The sequence below is a fragment of the Colobus angolensis genome, unplaced genomic scaffold, assembly GCF_000951035.1.
Source record: "Colobus angolensis palliatus isolate OR3802 unplaced genomic scaffold, Cang.pa_1.0 Scaffold5, whole genome shotgun sequence".
NCBI lineage: Eukaryota > Metazoa > Chordata > Mammalia > Primates > Cercopithecidae > Colobus > Colobus angolensis.
The window spans coordinates 29,173,105-29,192,029 of NW_012118487.1; the positions used below are offsets into that span (position 1 = coordinate 29,173,105).

The following is an 18,925-nucleotide window of genomic DNA, read 5'->3' on the forward strand; positions in this document are numbered from 1 at the left end:
CCCGGCTAGCTTTTTGTATTTTTTTAGTAGAGACGGGGTTTCACCGTGTTAGCCAGGATGGTCTCGAACTCCTGACCTCGTGATCCGCCCATCTCAGCCTCCCAAAGTGCTGGGATTACAGGCTTGAGCCACCGCGCCCGGCAGAACTATAGTTTTCTATTATGTTCTGAGTTACATTGAAATTATACCATGTTCTTCACGTAGAAAACTTATTGAGATTATTCCAAGTAAGCAGAGAAAAAAACCCAAAGCAATCCATTTTTAATAGAGTTAAATTTCAGATAATTTATTTTCAAAATAAATCTATACAACTATATATTTGATGAGTGCATTATGGTTTGGTTCCAGTGTTTTCGTGTTTCAGATGTTTTTGGTGTATTTGAAACTATCTGAAAACATTTTCTTTTCCTACTTAAAGGTTTTAAATTATGAAAGCAAAAAATTCTAATAACTTAGAGACTAGAGAAGAACAACTAGTTAAAAAGTTAGTATCTTACGTGCTGGCAGTTTAAAGAGAAGGGAAAGTCATTTCTTGAAGAACGATTTTCTGCTTAAAGTGAAACATGTACATATGTACATAGACTTCCCTTCCTGAAATTAAGTTCCTGAATCAGTGCATTCTAGCTCTTTTTCATTTTAACTGCTTTATTGAGATACTTCACATACCATAACATTCACCCATCTAAAGAGGGTGAATTAAACCACTTAAGTCTGTTCTTAAAACAGCGTGGTTTGTTGCAAAGCCTTTTTATGTTTCTCTTGGCATCCTTGTTGAAAATCAGTTAACTGACCATACGAGGATATATTTTAGGAGTTTCCACGGATCTAAATGTTTATCCTCATCCTAGCTTTTCTGATCCACTTCTCTGCAGTACTTATACTCTCCTATTTCAATCTCATTTGATGATGTTCATTTAAAGCAAAGAGAAAATTGGGCAGGAAGTGCCAAAAGAAGTGCTGTTTTTGTGTTTCTAGCAAAGCATCTTTTTTCATAGTAATAAATATGTTGTGTTGGCTTTCAAATGTATGGAGACTTAAAGAGAGGTAAGATGGATTCTTAAAATAGAATATTATTTTGCAAACAGTCAGACATTTTCTATGATGCAATTACAATGAGTATTCCAAAATTTTAAACCTTTATTTAAAAGTGCCTATGATTCTTGCTGATGCACATGACAGGCAAAGCTCTACTTTAGGAACTGTAGATGGACTTTGTATAGTCTTTTGTAATTAAACACAATCTACAAATTGAAAGGTTCTGCACTGTCTACTTCCAGGAATTTATTGCAATGCTATGCATATAGTAGTGGGTACTCAATAAATGCATGTTAGAAAAATGAATGAATGTTACTGAAGTAGATTTCTCTTAATTTCTTATGTAAAATGTCTACTAATATATATATATAATTGATATAATTACTTCCCTTTGTAAGAGCATTAGTCCTTTTTATTTTTCCTCATGTCCTTGTGAACTATTTATCTTAGCCATTATTATAAATTAATTTTGTGGTATTCATTTCATACCAGTAAATCCCTCATGAAGCACCCCCACAGTATTCTCTGTGAAGAAATGAGTTTCAGAGTCAGTCATGAATAGGAATTGAGTCTTGTTGATTGAGAAATCAGTGACATTTCACAGGGGTATGTAAAAAGGTCCGGCTTCATTAACTCAGGTGGCATCTCCTGCAGTGGCCACATTTCCACCCAGATGAACGATGGAGCATATGTTTTCTGACCTTTGCTGTCCATAGATCTTCTTTGTCTGTAGTTATACCAAAACTGATGCATCATTTCTTTGAATGGTCTTGTGGTCAGAGTATAGAGAATTGGGTTCAAAGCACTGTTGATGGGCAGAATAAAAATCACTACCCAAGAGGTTATGGTACCTAGAAAAGAAAAATGGAATAGTTTTAGTGTTTACAGATGTTTATAAGGTATAGAAACCCAATTTCCTTGTTTCTTTCATTCCAACCCCTTTTTGAGTTTTAATTTTTTTCCTTTGAGGTCACATAATTAAATACCAAGTCTATATTTGTTTCCAATATATCTTTCCAGAGTGCCAGTGTGTGAGGGGAATACTAGTGCTGAAACAGAATGGCATTCTTTGCTAAGTAGCTCTTCTTGAATACATCAACAAAAATATTCCTTTAGGTAGAAATATTTTTCACAAAGTGATTACATATTATGATTATATTTTAGGAAAAAAAGCATATTGTTTAGTATTTAAGTCATAGATTTAAGTGCCTAATAATTAAAAGACTTTTCAAGTATTTTAATAGTGCATATAGTATTTGTCAGAATATGTACACTTTTATTTAATATATTTCTTTTTGCCACTTGATTTTAAAACAAAGTGTGCATTTTTTTGGCTTTCGACGAGATATTTATTTCTGTAAAAAATAACTTTGGCTAAACCCATCTTAAAAATCACTCTAGTATACATACAAATACCAAAATACTCTGATTTTGTTATAATTTAATTGGTGCTGTCATTACGCTTTATGTTTTTGTTTTTGAGACAGGGTCTCATGCTGTTGCTCAGGCTGGAGTGCAGTGGTGTGAACATGGCTCACTGCAGTCTCGGCCTCCTGGGCCCAAGTGACCCCTGTACCTCACCCTCTTGAGTAGCTGGGACCACAGGCATGTGCCACCATGCCCCGCTAATTTTTTATTTTTTTATGTTTTGAAGAGTTGGGGTCTCAGGGTCTCCTTATGTTGTCCAGGCTGGTTTCAATATCCTGGGTTCAAGCAGTCCTCCCCCCTTGGCCTTCTTTTTGTTGTTCATAAAATGTAAGATACTATCACCGTCATCCATAGTACAGAACACAATTAAAATTATGTATTAATACATACAATTGTTTTTTTTTTTCTCCTGAGACAGAGTCTCCCTCTATCACCCAGGTTGTACTGCAGTGGCGCAGTCTCCGCTCACTGCAGCCTCTCCCTCCCAGGTTCAAGCATTCTCGTGCCTCAGCCTTCCAAGTAGCTGGGACTACAAGTGCATGCCACCATGCCCAGCTAAATTTTTGTGTTTTTAGTAGAGATGGGGTTTCACCATGTTGGCCAGGCTGGTCTCCAACTCCTGACCGCAAGTGATCTGCCCACCTCAGCCTCCCAAAGTGCTGGGATTGCCAAGTGTGAGCTACTGCGCCCCGCTACGTGAAAATTTTAAAATGTGAATATAAACTGCATTTTATATATATAAATATACATATATATATTTAACAGGATATATGCACTTTTCATTGTGGTAAAATATGCATAACATAAAATATAATGTAACCATTTTTAAGTGGACAGCTCAGTGGCACTAAGTATGTTCACATTGTTGTACCATAACCACCATCCATCTCCAGAATGATTTCATCTCCCAAATGGAAACTCAATGCCTGTTAAACAATCACTCTCCATTCTCCCTTACCCCAACCCCTAGAAAACACCGTTCTATGTTCTATGAATCTGACTATATCAGAAACGTCATGTAAGTGAAATAAAATATTTGTCCTTTTGTGTCTAACTTATTTCACTTAGCACAGTATCTTCAAGGTTCATCTATATTGCAGCATTTGTCAAAATTTCCTTCCTTTACAAGACTAAATACTAATCCATTGTGTGTATGTACCACATTTTGTTTATCCATTTACCTAATCTATGGACATTTGTGTTGCTTCTAACTTTTGGCTATTGTGAATAATGCTGCTATCAACATGGGTGTACAGATATCTGTTTGAGTCCCTGCTTTCAATTGTTTTGGTTTTTTTCTTAGGAGAATTTCCACATTGGATGGTAACTCTATGTTTAAATTGGATGGTAACTGCCATATTGTCTTCCATAGCAGCTGTACCATTTATTTTTCTACCAGCAATTCACAAGGATTCCAATTTCTCCACATCTTTACCAACACTGGTTTTTTTTTTCTCGTATGTGTGTTTTTTCAAAATAGTAGTCATCCTAATGGATGTAATGTACATTGTTTTTTGTTTTTTTTTTTTATTTTTTTGAGACAGGATCACGGCTCACTGCAGCTTCGAACTCCTGGGCTCAAGTGATCCTCCCACACTGGCCTCTCAAAGTACCAGATTACAGGCGTGAGCCACCACACCAGCCTACATTCTTTTTAAATGCCAAGAATGTTTGCTTCTATTATTTCTCACACTCTGGCATGATCTTCACTAAATTGCATGTATTACAGGAAGAAAATTTTCTTACATTCTGAAAAAAATGCAGTAATCATTTGAGAATTGCTTCGGCCTGTTTCTTTCTAGTCACCTTAAGCATGTGATGATTAGAATTTCAACACTGTATTTAATTTGTTTTGGTCACTCATTGCTTCTTTGTTCCCATAGTAATTGTATTATTAGGCATTTATGGAAAAAAATAGTTCTTTTCCAGTAAATGTTATATTGATGAACATAGCCAAAAGTACCTAAAACTATGACTTACAATTTTTTTTTGGGGGGGGGGGCTTTGTCACCCAGGCTGGAGGTGCAATCTCGGCTCACTGCAACCTCTGCCTCCCGAGTTCAAGCAATTCTTATGCCTTAGCCTCCTGAGTAGCTGGGACTACAGCAGTGCACCACCATGCCCAGCTAATTTTTGTATTTTTAGTAGAGATGGGGTTTTCCCATGGTGGCCAGGCTGGCCTCAAACTCCTGACCTCAAGTGATCTGCCCATCTTGGCCTCCCAGAGTGCTGGGATTACAGGCATGAGCCACTGTGCCCGGCTCTGATGTACAATTCTTTAAATTGTTTAGTGTTAAGAATTCTAACTGTCTTCCTTAAAAGAACACTGCACAAACAGATTTATTATTTCTTTAAGGAGAGAAAAAAAATATTGTACCTGGTATTTCTACCTGAAGCAGTGAAAGAAATTTCACTACAAAAATGGGTATCCAGCATAATGCATCAGTAAATACTATAAAGAAAAAACGTTTGGCAAGGATCATCTCTTTTTTAACTTGATTCTGTATTTCAGTTGCTGTTATGGCACTTTGATGAACACTATAAAACATGCTTCCATAGGAAAAAACTATGATGATAAATGCAGCCAAATTAATACCTATTTGGAATACAAACAGTATTATTAATGTATAGAAATATTTTTTCAAAATGAACAAACATAAATAAAACATTTTTATTACTAAAGATACAAAGATGTTATTACTAAAGATACAAAGACTATAATGTGTGGGTTTTTTCTTCATAAAGAATTACTAAAGTCCACAAAAATCATGATTTTTTTGAGATGAGGCTTTGTGGAAGTAGTGAAGAATGCTAAAATGTTTACTTTTAAAATGAGATATTGAAATTACAGTAATTCAATGAATATCTTGGGTTTTTAAGCTTTCTAGTATTAGTGATGTTTTATTTTTAATTTTTTTAGAGATGAGTTCTTGCTTTGTCACTGACTGAAATGCAGTGGTACATTCATAGCTCACTGCAGCCTCCAACTCCTGGACTCAAGCAATCCTCCTGCCTCAGCCTCCCAAGTAGCTGGGACTGCAGGTGTGTACCACCATGCCTGGCTAAGTTTTGTATTTTTAGTAGAGACGGGGTTTTACCATATTGGTCAGGCTGGTCTTGAACTCCTGACCTTGTGATCAGCCCGCCTCGGCCTCTGAAAGTGCTGGGGTTACAGGTATGAGCCACTGCGCCTCACACCAGCTAATTTTTTAAAAATAATTTTGTAGAGATGGGGTCTTGCTATGTTGCCCAGGCTAGTCTCAACTCCTGGCCTCAAGTGATCCTCCCACCTTGGCCTCCCAAAGCACTGAGATTATAGCATAAGCCATTGTGCCTGGCCTAGTGATTTTTTTTTCTAATCCAGTTACTTTTTGCTGTACTCTGAGAATATTTTTACATTGCTGGTTTAGAACAGTTGTATGTACACTCGCAAGCCAGAGATGTGTGTTGCTACACACATGAATTTGAAAAGATAAGAAATACCATTATGTTCATATAATAAAGCAAAGAGCCAAAACATATGTTACTTAGCATGTTTAGGGTGAATACATGAAATAAAGGTGTTTAGTGTCTTTTATTAAGCTGTGTCAGATTGGAATTTACGTAACAGTATAATTTGGGGAGGAAAATCCTTGCTGGGGATTCTGATAGAATTCACCCTCATTCTTACTAACAGCTGGTTGGAATATTTGAAATAAAAACTTATGAACATTAGTTTCTTAGTTTCTTACCAAGAAAAATTGCCACTGAATAAATCTGGGCTCCAATACTTTCTGTGTCTTCTGAATGAAGAGGGAAGCATACTCCATTGGTGCCATAGTAGTTTTTGAAAAATTCCTTATTGCTCAATGGAATGAAAGCCACTATAAACCCAGTAATCCAAATGAGAATCAGAACTGTAATTGTTCTGCATTTTCCAGGTCTCACACATCTAAAAGGATAGACAATGCAGATGTATTTTTCCAGTGTCAGAAAAGCTAACAGTAAAACTGATACTTCTGTGGACAGAATGGCCAAAGATCCTACAAGCTGACAGTGAGTACTCTCCATCCACAGCTGCGCGTGCTTATTGTATTCTCCACGGAACTTTAGGTCAAAGCCTCCGATCACGAATAAATATATTCCCATTAAGCAGTCGGCACCTAGAGGAGTCATAGTTTCACAAATTTAGAGAAATAAATAGGTATCATGAAATCATCAATAAGCAATAATATTTTTAATGCTAGAAAAAATAGCCAAGTTTCTTCTCTCTCAGGAAAAGGTAATTTTTATTCTCCTAAGAATTCATTTACATCTGAGGATCTATTCATAGACTCTCTTTGGTAACCACTCTCAAAGGTACTCTCTACAATTAATTATGCAATCATGTCTTCATTTTCCTTTCAAGTGCAAGTCTTTAAGAGCAGAGATCTTGTCTATTGTATTCTCTGTTCTAGACCCCTCACGTAGAAGTGCTGAATAAATGAACAAAATGCAATCACGTAGAGCATTCAGTTAGGGACTTAGATGAGGTTGGCATTATTTGGTTCAGCTCTTCCACTGAAATTCAACCAACGCAACAAGCTCAAGGCATCACATAAAATTTTGGAGAAAGTAATTCACAAGTTCCTGTGATAGAGTTATGACTGAATTTTTTTTTTTTTTTTTTTTTTGAGACGGAGTCTTGCTCTGTCGCTCAGGCTGGAGTGCAGTGGCTGGATCTCAGCTCACTGCAACCTCCGCCTCCCGGGTTCACGCCATTCTCCTGCCTCAGCCTCCCGAGTAGCTGGGACCACAGGCGCCGGCCACCTTGCCCGGCTAATTTTTTGTATTTTTAGTAGAGACGGGGTTTCACCGTGTTAGCCAGGATGGTCTCGATCTCCTGACCTCGTGATCCGCCCGTCTCGGCCTCCCAAAGTGCTGGGATTACAGGCTTGAGCCACCGCGCCCGGCCAATGACTGAATTTTGAAGCCTATAATTTAAGAGATATGAATAATTATGAACTGCTTTGCAGTCAGTACAATTTTAAGGGGCTTAAATTACTTACCAGAGTTGGTCTAAGCACTACTGTTTCCTCTGTCTTTCAATTTTTACATCTTTTCCTGTCTCTTTTTAGGGTGTCCAGTCCCAGGAATTAGCTCTCTTAGACTACTTGGCATATTTCTTTTTAAGCAAACGTTACATATCAGAAAGTGGGTGAGATTTTTGGACTGCACAAGCATTCTACACAAAATCCCTAAAATCACATCACTGTATAAATCATAAGGCTGACCCTAAGCCTTTAACTCTGAAGTTATAGTCTAGGCTTCACCAGGGAAATTGAACTTGCTAAAAATTTTGTAGCTAGCAATACAAAATAGTAAATGGTTTCTGAGTTCTGTTTCTTACATAGCTTGCAATAAAAAAAAAAACCATTTAGACATCAGAGTTTAAATAAGGATGGGGACAGTACATGGGGGCAGCACACGCACAAAAGTAGAACCGCATGTAGAGTGATGCTTTGCTTGCTTAAGGGAGCATGGATAAATTCTAGGCCACTTGACCTACACTGCAAACATCCTGAGGACTGGTTTCTTCCTTATTTTTCTTTGCAGTGTTCATTTAACATAATACCTTGCCATTACATTGCAACAACTTTTTGAAAAAATGAATACTCCCTGAAAACATTTTCTTATTTACACATTTCAGTTAGAGTGGAAAAAACTTCTAGTAGCTCAGAGATCAGGAAAACATGTAGTTGTTAAGTCAATATCTGTGAACTGGACATACAAATAAAAAAGTAAGTACAGGTCTGCATGTAAAATTGTGATGACAGGAGGTTGCAATTTTATTTGTAGTGAAAGATTTTAGATGCTTCAACAAAATATTGTGCCTTTGGAGCCACCGTATGAGAGAGAACTAGTAAGTGAAAGCTTTGTTAATTTGTGTAAGGTGATTAAATTTCCTAGTTTAAAAAAACATATTTTTTCTTATTGCTAAAGTAATTCTATTTTCTTTGAAGAAAATGTGAAAACAGCATACAAGCAAAAAGGAGAAAAATGTAAAATTCCATAATTCTACCACTCACATAACTTATTTTCTAATAATAATGCTTTCATATATTTCAAAACTACAATTCCCCTTTAACCAGGAAATACTCACAGCAGAGAGAAATGATTGACATGGCATACAGCTTGTTCTCAGACCTGATATAAGGTCGCATGCAAATGACAAAAATGTTTCCAAAGCAGGTAACTGCAGATACAACCCAGACAAATACTCTCTGAATAATGCTTGCCAAGAGATTCTCTAGAGATGAAATTCCATCAGTGTTTGGTTTACAGCTGCGAACATGTGGTGCATACCCACAGTACTGGAATTTCTTAAAATATCTGGTATACAAAGAGAAGGTAAATTAAGATTTTCCATTTAATTCAGTGTCACCTTACATTCATATTTATTTCCTACATTTTATCGGTAGAAAGAAAATGTCTTAAGATGAAACTGAGAGAACTAAAATATTAGGGATTCTCAAACTTTAAACTTACATCCAATTATCATTAGCTTGATTTCACTGTTAAAGAATGTGTGGGTGAGAGTAGCAAATAGGCATAATAAATATAACAAGTGTTAGACATGTCTTAGAATACAAACTGTCAGATGTGATCAAGAGAATGAATCCCTCCAGAGAAACCTTTATTGTACTTTCGATGTTTAGTATATGTAAATGCAGTTACACAGCCCCTATTGTGCTGCAAGTGATTGCTTTCTAACCCTCAGGGGAAGAGTTAAGTGTTTTCTCTTCTGTGCTTCCCTGGCTTTTTGTTATTGAAGTTATGTTATTTCAACACCAACAAAAAAAAAAAAAAAAGAAAAGAAAAGAAGAAAAAAGAAAAAAAAAGAAAAGAAAAAATCCGATTAAAAAAGAGGCAAATGATCTGAACAGATATTTCTCAAAAGAAGACATACAAACGGCCAACCCATACTTGAAAAAATGCTCAACCTCACTCATGATCAAGGAAATGGGAATTAAAACCACAATGAGGTATCATCTTACTCCAAGGTTGGATGGATGGCTATTATCAAAAAGACCAAAAAGTAACAAATGCTGGTGGGAATCTGGAGAAAAGGAAACTCTTATTGGCGGGAATGTAAATTAGTATAGGCACTATGGAGAACAATATGGGGGTTCCTCAGAAAACTGCAAATAGAACTAGCATATGGGCCAGGGGCGGTGGCTCATGCCTGTAATCCTAGCACTTTGGGAGGCTGAGGTGGGCAGATCACACGGTCGGGAGATTGAGACCATCCTGGTTAACACGGTGAAACTCTGTCTCTACTAAAAATACAAAAAATTAGCCGGCATGGTGGTGCACACTTGTAGTCCCAGCTACTTGGGAGGCTGAGGCAGGAGAATCACTTAAACCTGTGGGGGCAGAGGTTGCAGTGAGCCAAGATCACACCACTGCACTCCATCCTGGGCGACAGAGCAAGACTCTGTCTCCAAAAAAAAAAAAAAAAAAAGAACTAGAATATGATCCAAGAATCTCATTCCTGAGAATATATTCAAAGAAAAGAAAATCATATCAAAGACATATCTGCACCCCCATGTTTATTGCAGCACTGATACAGAAGCTAAAAAGAAAGTATTTAGGCAGTTAGTGAGGGTAAGAGAGTCCTCAGTAAGCTTTCTCTTTTAATAAAAAGCAGCCCCCAAATAATTTCTTTTCTAACAAAGAGCATCCTGAAAAATCAAGCTGCAGACATAGAAAAGCAAGCTAGAAGCTTGCACAGGTGAATGCTGGCAGCTGTGCCAATTGGAAAAGGCTACTTGGGGGCTAAGTATGTTCAACATGGAGGCTCCATCTTTCCTTTTCTTTGTCAACCACGTGTATAGTACAGAAGCAGACAACATGGTGCCAGCCAGGTGGAGAACCCATCTGCATAATGAAAGATTAGGGTGGGGCAGTCAGCTTCCTTGCATGCTATGCAAATGGCACAACTGGTCCAAGCAATCTTTTGGGCCCTATGTAAATCAAACATGGCCTCCTCAAGCTACTGCATAAAACCCTGTGCATTTCACTACAGAACTGGAAGACCTATTCAGTAGCCCCCCTCTCTCTGCAGGAGAGAGAGCTTTCTTCTTTGTCTCCCCTATTAAACCTCTGCCCTTAAACTCACTCCTTGTGTGTCCACGTCCTTAATTTCTTTGGCGTGAGGCAACAAACCTCAGTAATTACCCCATACAAACAATGCTACTTCAGCACTATTCACAATAGCCAAGATATGGAATCAACCCAGGTGTTGATGAACAGATGAATGGATAAAAAAATGTGGTAGATATACACAATGGAATATTCAGTTTTAAAAAAACAATGAAATTCTGTCATTGTGGCAACAAGGAGGGAAATGGAGGACATTACATTAAGTGGAATAAACCAAGAATAATGTTAAATACCTCATGTTCTCATTCATATATGGAAGCTAAAAATATTGATCTTACAGAAGTAAAATTAGAACAGAGGATACTACAGGCTGGGGAGAGTAAGGAGAAGGAAGAGAGGAGATTTATTAAAGAATTCAAAGTTACAACTAGAAAGGAGAGTAAGTTCTCATCTTCTATATCATGGTAGGATGTCTATAGTTAACAATAATGTGTGGTTTCAAATAGCTAGAAGGAGGATATTGAATGTTCTGAACACAAAGAAATGATAAACGTTTGAGAAGATGGATATGCGAATTATCCTTTATCCTGATCTGATCACTATACATTGTATGTACCAAAACATCACTATGTACCCCACGAAGATGTGCAATTATTATGTCAATTAATAAAAATAACAAAATAATATTAAAGATTTTAAACATGAAAGTACCACAGTAAAAGAAAAAATAAAAGAAATTATGTTATCTGTAACTACTTGCTAACATGCCTATCTCTCACACGATTTTGGTACAGAATAAAGGGGTCAATAAATGTTTGTTGAGTGACTTCTTTCATCAATAGAGAGACTTTCCTTGTTGATAAATATGCTATGTGAATAATTTATAATTACTACTGTGTTACCACCAACACCAACACCCTTTATTGAGCATTTCTTAAGTATCAGAAATAAGTTCTCAAATGAATTCTGTGAGGTAGGTGTTAGCATCATTATAGGACAAGATGAATCTTCAATGGAGGCAAGTTATTTCCTAGGAAATTTTCTACTAAATATGCAAATTGAACTTCAAATTAGATCTATTTGCCTATAAAGCCATGTGTTCTGCCAAAAAATATAAATGATCTTCAGTGTATAAAGAGCTATAGTAAGAAAAGATAAAAACTTGATTACAATTTGTCCTGTCAAGTTCAAGGTCAATTGCTGATATTTCCATTCGGTTATATCCATTTATTCTGTAAACCATGAAGGACAGGAGAGCAGAACATGAGGAAAGAAGGAGTGTTGATTGGTATTTTACTTTGCTTTATGTGTCTTAGGCTGAAGTTTTGCTTTTATCCACAGAATTATAGTAACTCTTTGTTTGCTACTTTGGCTGCCCAGCACTCAATCACTCTTCTAATAATAGTGTTCTGATTTCCTTTGAGAGAATTACTTCTCCCTTTCTGAGAAGTTATGGCGGGACCTTCAGTGGAGGCAATCCCTAGCCCAGAGTAGGTAAGTGCCCTAGACGATCAAGTAGATTCTCTCTTCTGGGACTCTGAATCTGATTGAATGACACTTGGATGGATAATTCCAGTGGCTATAAATTATTCCTCAGATTTTGTGTTATAACATTTATAATATGTTATAACATAACAAATTCTGTTATGTTTAATTTAGTCAGATTGCTTTATGTTGCGTACAAGCAAGGAATCTTTTATAAGCCATCTTTCTGAGGAATTATGGAAAACAAAAATAGTGTTCTGTGTTAGACTTAAAATACAAGCAAGATTACAGAGTTGATGGTAGCTGACATTTTCTAAATTATTGAAAATTAATTTCTGTGGCATGGATCATTCCAATAACTGCTATAAAATTGCATTCAATTAAAAAATGCTCCTAAAGCATGTAATCACAGGTACAACCAGACATACTCTTTGAAGAAAAGATTTTTCAAAGTTTACCATCTCATCCATGAATGCTTGCTTGAATCATGCCCTGACATTTGGGAACATTTTCATTGAGAAAGATTTCTTCCTAACTACCTTCATTTGCAGCGCTGATTTATTTGTAATTATTTTATGTTGCTTATATAAATTCCTTCCTCTTCATCTGGTAGCACTTGTACCATGTGATATAGTTTGGATATGTGTCTACTCCAAATCTCATGTCAAAAGTTGATTCCCAGTGTTGGAGGTGGGGCCCAGTAGGAGGTGCTTGGGTCATGGGGTAGATCCCTCATGAATGGTGTGGTGTCCTTCCTGCAGTAATAAGTGAGTTCTCCTATTATTTCACATGAAATCTGATTGTTAAAAAGAGCTGGCACCTCCTCTTCTCTCTGGCTATCTCTCTCGCCATTTGACACACCTACTCCCTCTTTGTCCTCTGCCATGATTAAAAGCTTTCCTGATGACCTCACCAAAATTAGAGGTTGGTGCCATGCTTCTCTTAACAACTTGCAGAACTGTGAGCCAAAATAAACTCTTCTTTATAAACCACCCAGCCTCAGATATTCCTTTATAGTAATGCAAAATGGACTAACATACCTTATACACAAATTACTAGCTCATTAGGCAAACATCAATATTTGTGAACAGTTGTTAGAGCTGAGGAGAACTTCTTACAAGACCAGGTAGATTCCCCTCACACTCATGTTTCCTGAGATTCAAAAAATCTCCTATGACATTCTACCAGATTGTGGAAAACTAAAATCATCTCACCCAATATCAAAGGTTTAAGAGTTTTAATTATTGTTTAGACATGTCTCAGTCCATTTGGCTGCTGTAACAACAATACCATAGACTGAGTGACTTAGACAATAAATGTTTATTTCTCACAGTTCTGGAGGCTGGGAAGGCAAAGATCAAGGTGCCAGCAGATTCAGTGTCTGGTAGGGGACCACATGTTTCATAGATGGCCATCTTCCTTCTCTGTGTTCAGAAGGTGGAGGGGCAAGGGTGGTCTCCAGTCTCTCTTTTTTTTTTTTGAGACGGAGTCTCACTCTATCGCCTGGCCTGGAGTGCAGTAGCACGATCTTGGCTCACTGCAACATCTGCCTCCGGGGGTCCAGTGATTCTCCTGCCTCAGCCTCCCGAGTAGCTGGAATCACCACCACGCCTGGCTAATTTTTGTATTTTTAGTAGAGATGAGGTTTCACCATGTTGGCCAGGCTGGTCTTGAACTCTTGACTTCAGGTGACCCACCTGCCTCAGTTTCCCAAAGTGCTGGGATTAGAGGCATGAGCCACTGGCCTGCACCAGAGTCTCTTTTATAAGGGCACTAATCCCACTCACAAAGGCTCTGTTCTCATGACCTAGTCACTTCTCAAAGTCCCTACCTCCTTGTACCATTGCATTGGGGTTAGGATTTCAATATATAAATTTTGGAGGAACACAAACATTCAGTTTATAGCTGGCAAATTAGTAGAAAATATTAATAGATGGGACGTATTATAACACACATGGAAACAAATATTAAAATCATGATGAAAAACAATAAAAATATCTACTTACATGTGAGAGAGATTCATAAGAGGTCTAAACATCCTTTGTTGGATATTTGAAATTTCAATCCCTTCTAGGCTGCTAAAAATATCAAATTAATAATCAAAGAACATGTGTTATACATGGTTTAATAAATTGAGTTTTCATGAAGGACAATTTAATAAAATGCTTTTAGTTAACACTTATTCTGAACAAAATAATTATACTCAGCCCACCCACTTCCCCAAATCATCCTCCTTCTGATTATGCAATTTATACACATATTGTCTTCCTTATTTGATTTTTTTTTAGATCCCCACAGATCATGGCACAATGCTTTGTGCATTTTAACTGCTCAATAAATATGTGTGCAATAAATGCACAAGCATTCTCTTTTATACAATATTACAACAGCAGAGATGTTTTACATCCTTGAAAATTTCCTAGTAATTTTTAATTAATAAATTTTTTTCTAATAAAATGTCATTTTACTGAGGGAACACTCAAATTAAATGAACTGAAGCTGACTTTTTTTTTTTTTTTTTTTGAGACAAGGTCTTCCTCTGTTGCAGAGGCTAGAGTGTGGTGGTATGAACATGGCTTACTGCAGCCTCAACCTCCAAGCTCAAGCAATGTCCCCACCTCAGCCTCCCAAGTAGCTAGGACCACAGGTACATGCCACCACGCTCAACCAATTTGTTTATTTTAATTTTTTTGTAGAGGCATGGTCTCCCTATGTTGCCCAGATTATTCTTGAACTCCTGGTCTCAAGCAATCCTCCTACCTCGGACTCCCAAAGGGCTGAGTTTACAGGTGTGAGCCACTATACTCAGCCAGCCCTGAGGCTTTTCTTTAAAGGCAATTCTTCGACTCTAACAGAATTTTTGTCTTTTTTTGTGTGTGGGTACAAGTAAGGATTTATATAATCTAGAATATTCCATCTTGGGATAAAAATGCCTATAATAAATTATAAAATACCCAGTGTTAAGAGAGTGAATATGCACAGATGTTTTTGAAGGGTCAAAGCAAACCAATCAGTATAAGCTCCTAGTGACATATAAAAATATAAAATAATTCATAATTATTTTAAAATTTACAAATATAGAAGATAAAACTAATAGTTGTCTGTTTATAGTACAGCAAGCACTCATATGTTTTTGTAGAGCTAAACTAATGTCTTGGAAATAAAGCTTATGATTTGAAAGAAATATATAAAAATATACATTGTTAGTATTTAAAAAACAATTTTATCATAGAACTATCCCCATATGTGAATACTTACAGAGACTTGAGTTTGACAAGATAATCAAATTGGTTTGCTTGAATTTTCTGGATTGGATTATAGGAAAGATTCCTGTTTTTTTTAAAAAAAGCAGCAATAGGTCATTTCTAAAAATCATGAGTAAAGCAAGTGAATCTGTTTATTTTGGGTTACTTCTAAATATTTATGAACGAAAGTATACTATAACTCATAATGGATTAAAGACTTAAACTGTAAAACTATAAAATGACTAGAAGGAAACAGAGGTGGAAAGCCCCAGGACATTAACCTGGGTGATGATTTTTTTGGATATTGCCACAAAAATATGGGCAACAAAAGTGAAACAGATGAATGGGATTACATAAAACTAAAAAGCCTCTGTACAGCTAAGGAAACAATCAACAGAGTGAAGAGACAACCTGTGTAATGGGGGACCATATTTGCAAATCATATATCTGGTAAGTGGTTAATATCCAAAATGTGTAAGGAACTCAGATAACTCAGCAAGAAAACAAATAAGCTGGTTAAAAATTAGGGAAAAGGCTTGAATAGACATTTTTCAAAAGAAGACATATAAATGACTAACAGGTATATGAAAAAATGCTCAACATCACTAATCAACAGAGAAATGCAAACTGAAACCACAGTGAAATATTACCTCACACCTTTTAGCATAATTTTTATCAAAAAGATGAAAGATAAGTGCTGAGGATGATTTGAAGAAAAGGTTGCCCTTGCATACCGGTGGTGGGAATATAAATTAGTACAACCATTATAGAAAATAGTATGGGGTTTCCTCAAAAATCAAAAATTGAACTACCACGTGATCCAGAAACTCTGCTACTGGATATATATCCAAAGGAAATAAAATCAGTATGTTAAAGAGATTTCTGTACTCCCATATTCATTGCAACATTATTCATAATAGCCAAGGTATGGATTCAACCCAGGTGTCCATCAAAGGATGACTTGATAAAAAAAAATGTGTACATACACAATAGAATACTATTCAGCCTTAAAAAAAATCAGAAAATCCTGTCATTTGCAACAACATGAATGAATCTAGAGGACATTATGCTATATGAAATAAGTCAGGCATAGAAAGACAATTACCACACGATCTCATTTATATGTGGAATCTAAAAAAGTTGAACTCATGGAAGTAGAGAGTAGAATGTGGTTACCAGAGGCAGAGGGGGAAGGATTGGAATATACTGGTCAAAAGGTACAAAAATTTCAGTTAGAAAGGAGGAATAAGGTCAAGACATCTATTTTGCAACATGCTGACTTTCGCCAATAACAATGTATTGCATGCTTGAAAATTGCTAAGAGAGTAGATGTTAAATGTTCTCACCACAAAAAATAAATATGTGAGATGATGCATATGTTAATTAGCCCAGTTTAGGCATTCCACAATGTATACATATTTCAAAACATCATGTTGTACTAATAAATATATATAATTTTTCTTCATCAGTGAAATGAAGAGATAGCAATAGCACTGGTCTCACAGGGTTGATTGTACATTTAAGTGAATTAATTAAGATAAAACACTTAGAACAGTACCCAGCTTGTGGTAAATACTCTGTAATTATGAGAGTGATAGAGTGAGAGCTAATAAAATATGGGCATGAAGGCAGAGCTGTCAAGAAAGGGCTGCCACCAGAGAAGAGGTAGTGGACCCAGAAAGAGGTGTACCTATTTCCCATTTTGCCTAAGATCAGATATGGTTTAAATAAAATGAAATGAAATAATCTCATTTAGTCAAAATTTGAATTAATGGAATTATATATCATATCTTTTATAATAAATCTTAAGTCATGAAACATGAAATGAAAAGTAGACTTCAAAGGGAATTTATTTTTATACTTTAAGTTTTTAGAGTGGGGACTTGCTATGTTGCTCAGGCTGTACTTGAACTCCTGGGCTCAAGGGATCCTCCTGCCTCAGCTTCTCAAGTCACTGGGACTACAAGCACCTGCCTTCTTAAAGAGAACTGAAAGCTAAATTTAAATGGAGAAAATTTCAGAATCTTTGAAAAACAACACCTTGAAACAATAATCATTGATTAAAGGAAACTTCTCAGGAAAATTTCTCTTTTTAAAATATTTAGACTGGGTGTGGTGGCTCATGTCTGTAATCCCAACATTTTGGGAGGCCGAGGTGGGAGAATGGCATGAGCCTTGAAGTCCAATACGAGCAGCCTGGGCAACATAATGAGACCCCCATCTCTACAAAAATGAAATTAAAAAAGAAAAGAAAGAATAAATAAACAAAAATATTTACTGAAGATTAGATCATAAGTTACATGGGGGATGGAAGGAACTTCTGGGGCAGCCATGGTTACAGAAAGAAGGAAAGAGAGAAAGAATGACAATGACCAATGGGTTGTATAAAAAAAAAGAAGTGGACTCAGCAAACTAGAAATGAAAGGAAACTACCTCACATAATAAAGGATGCATATGAAAACCCACACTCAATGGTAAAAGACCAAAAGCTTTCCCCTAAGAGCAGGAACAAGACAAGGATGCCTGCTTTCACCACTTTCATTCAACATAATGTTGGATGTCCTAATCAGAATAATTAGGCAAGAAAAATAAATGAAAGGCAGGCATCCAAATTGTAAAAGAAGAAAAAAATTGTCTCTGTTTACAGATAATGTAATCTTATATGTAGAATATCCAAAAGATTTAACTAAAAAGAAATCCACTTGAACTAAAACATTCATCAACATAGTTGGGTACAAAATTAACACACAAAAATCAGTTGTGTTTCTATACGCAATGAATAATCACAAAAGGAAACTTAGGAAAAGAATTCCATTTACAATAGCATCAAAAGAATAATATACTTAAATAAACTTAATCCAAAGAGGTGAAAGATAAATACCCTTGCAACTGTGCAACATTGCTGAAAGAAAATGAGGAAGACACCAATGAAGGGAAAGATATGCTATGTTCACAGATCAGAAGACTTAATATTAAGATGTCAGTATTGCTCAAAGTGAGCTACAGATTCAAGGCAATCTGCCAAAATCCCACTGCCTTTTTTTTGCAGAAATATAAAAATCCATCCTAAAATTCATATGGAAAACGCAGGGAGCCCAAATAGCCAAACAATCTTGAAAAAAGAACAAAATTGGAGATGTCACACTATTTAATTTCAAAACATACTACAAAGCTACAGCCATCAGTGTGGTACTGGCTGAAATGCATACATGTAGACTAATGGAATAGAATAGAGAGCTCAGGAACAAACCCACAGATACATGATCAAATGATTTTCAACAAGGGTGCCAATGACATTCAATGGGGAAAAAGTAGTCTTTTCAATACATTGTGTTGACAAAACTGGACATCCACATGCAAAAGAATGAAGTTGGATCCTTACCTTACACCACGTACATAAGTTAACTCAAAATGGATTTAAGACCTAAATGGTAAAGCTAAAAACTACAAGACTCTTAGAAGAAATCATACAGGAAAAGCTTCATGACATTGGTGTCATTTTGGATGTGACATCAAAAGCATAAGTAACAAAAGAAGAAATTTAAAAATTAGACTATATATAAATTAAAAACTTTTATGCATCAAAGGACACCATAATAGAGTGAAAA

At 36.2% G+C, this 18,925-nt stretch overlaps 1 protein-coding gene across 7 annotated transcripts in view; it reads right to left on the reverse strand.

Annotated features, from left to right (window-relative positions):
- Positions 1–268: 268 nt before the first annotated feature.
- The window catches only part of RXFP1 (relaxin/insulin-like family peptide receptor 1), a 127,239-nt gene continuing 108,582 nt past the window's right edge, over positions 269–18,925 (reverse strand). For 5 of the 7 annotated variants that reach the window (XM_011959706.1, XM_011959705.1, XM_011959708.1 and 2 more), the window contains 6 exons: positions 15,331–15,402; positions 14,079–14,150; positions 8,585–8,814; positions 6,195–6,605; positions 4,841–5,059; positions 269–1,886 (listed from right to left, as the gene is read on the reverse strand). In XM_011959706.1, the coding sequence (XP_011815096.1) occupies positions 1,588–1,886; positions 4,841–5,059; positions 6,195–6,605; positions 8,585–8,814; positions 14,079–14,150; positions 15,331–15,402 (1,303 nt within the window). In that variant the 3' untranslated portion in view covers positions 269–1,587. The remainder of the gene's footprint in view (positions 1,887–4,840; positions 5,060–6,194; positions 6,606–8,584; positions 8,815–14,078; positions 14,151–15,330; positions 15,403–18,925) is intronic. The other 2 variants (XM_011959711.1, XM_011959707.1) reach the window with 2 other exon arrangements.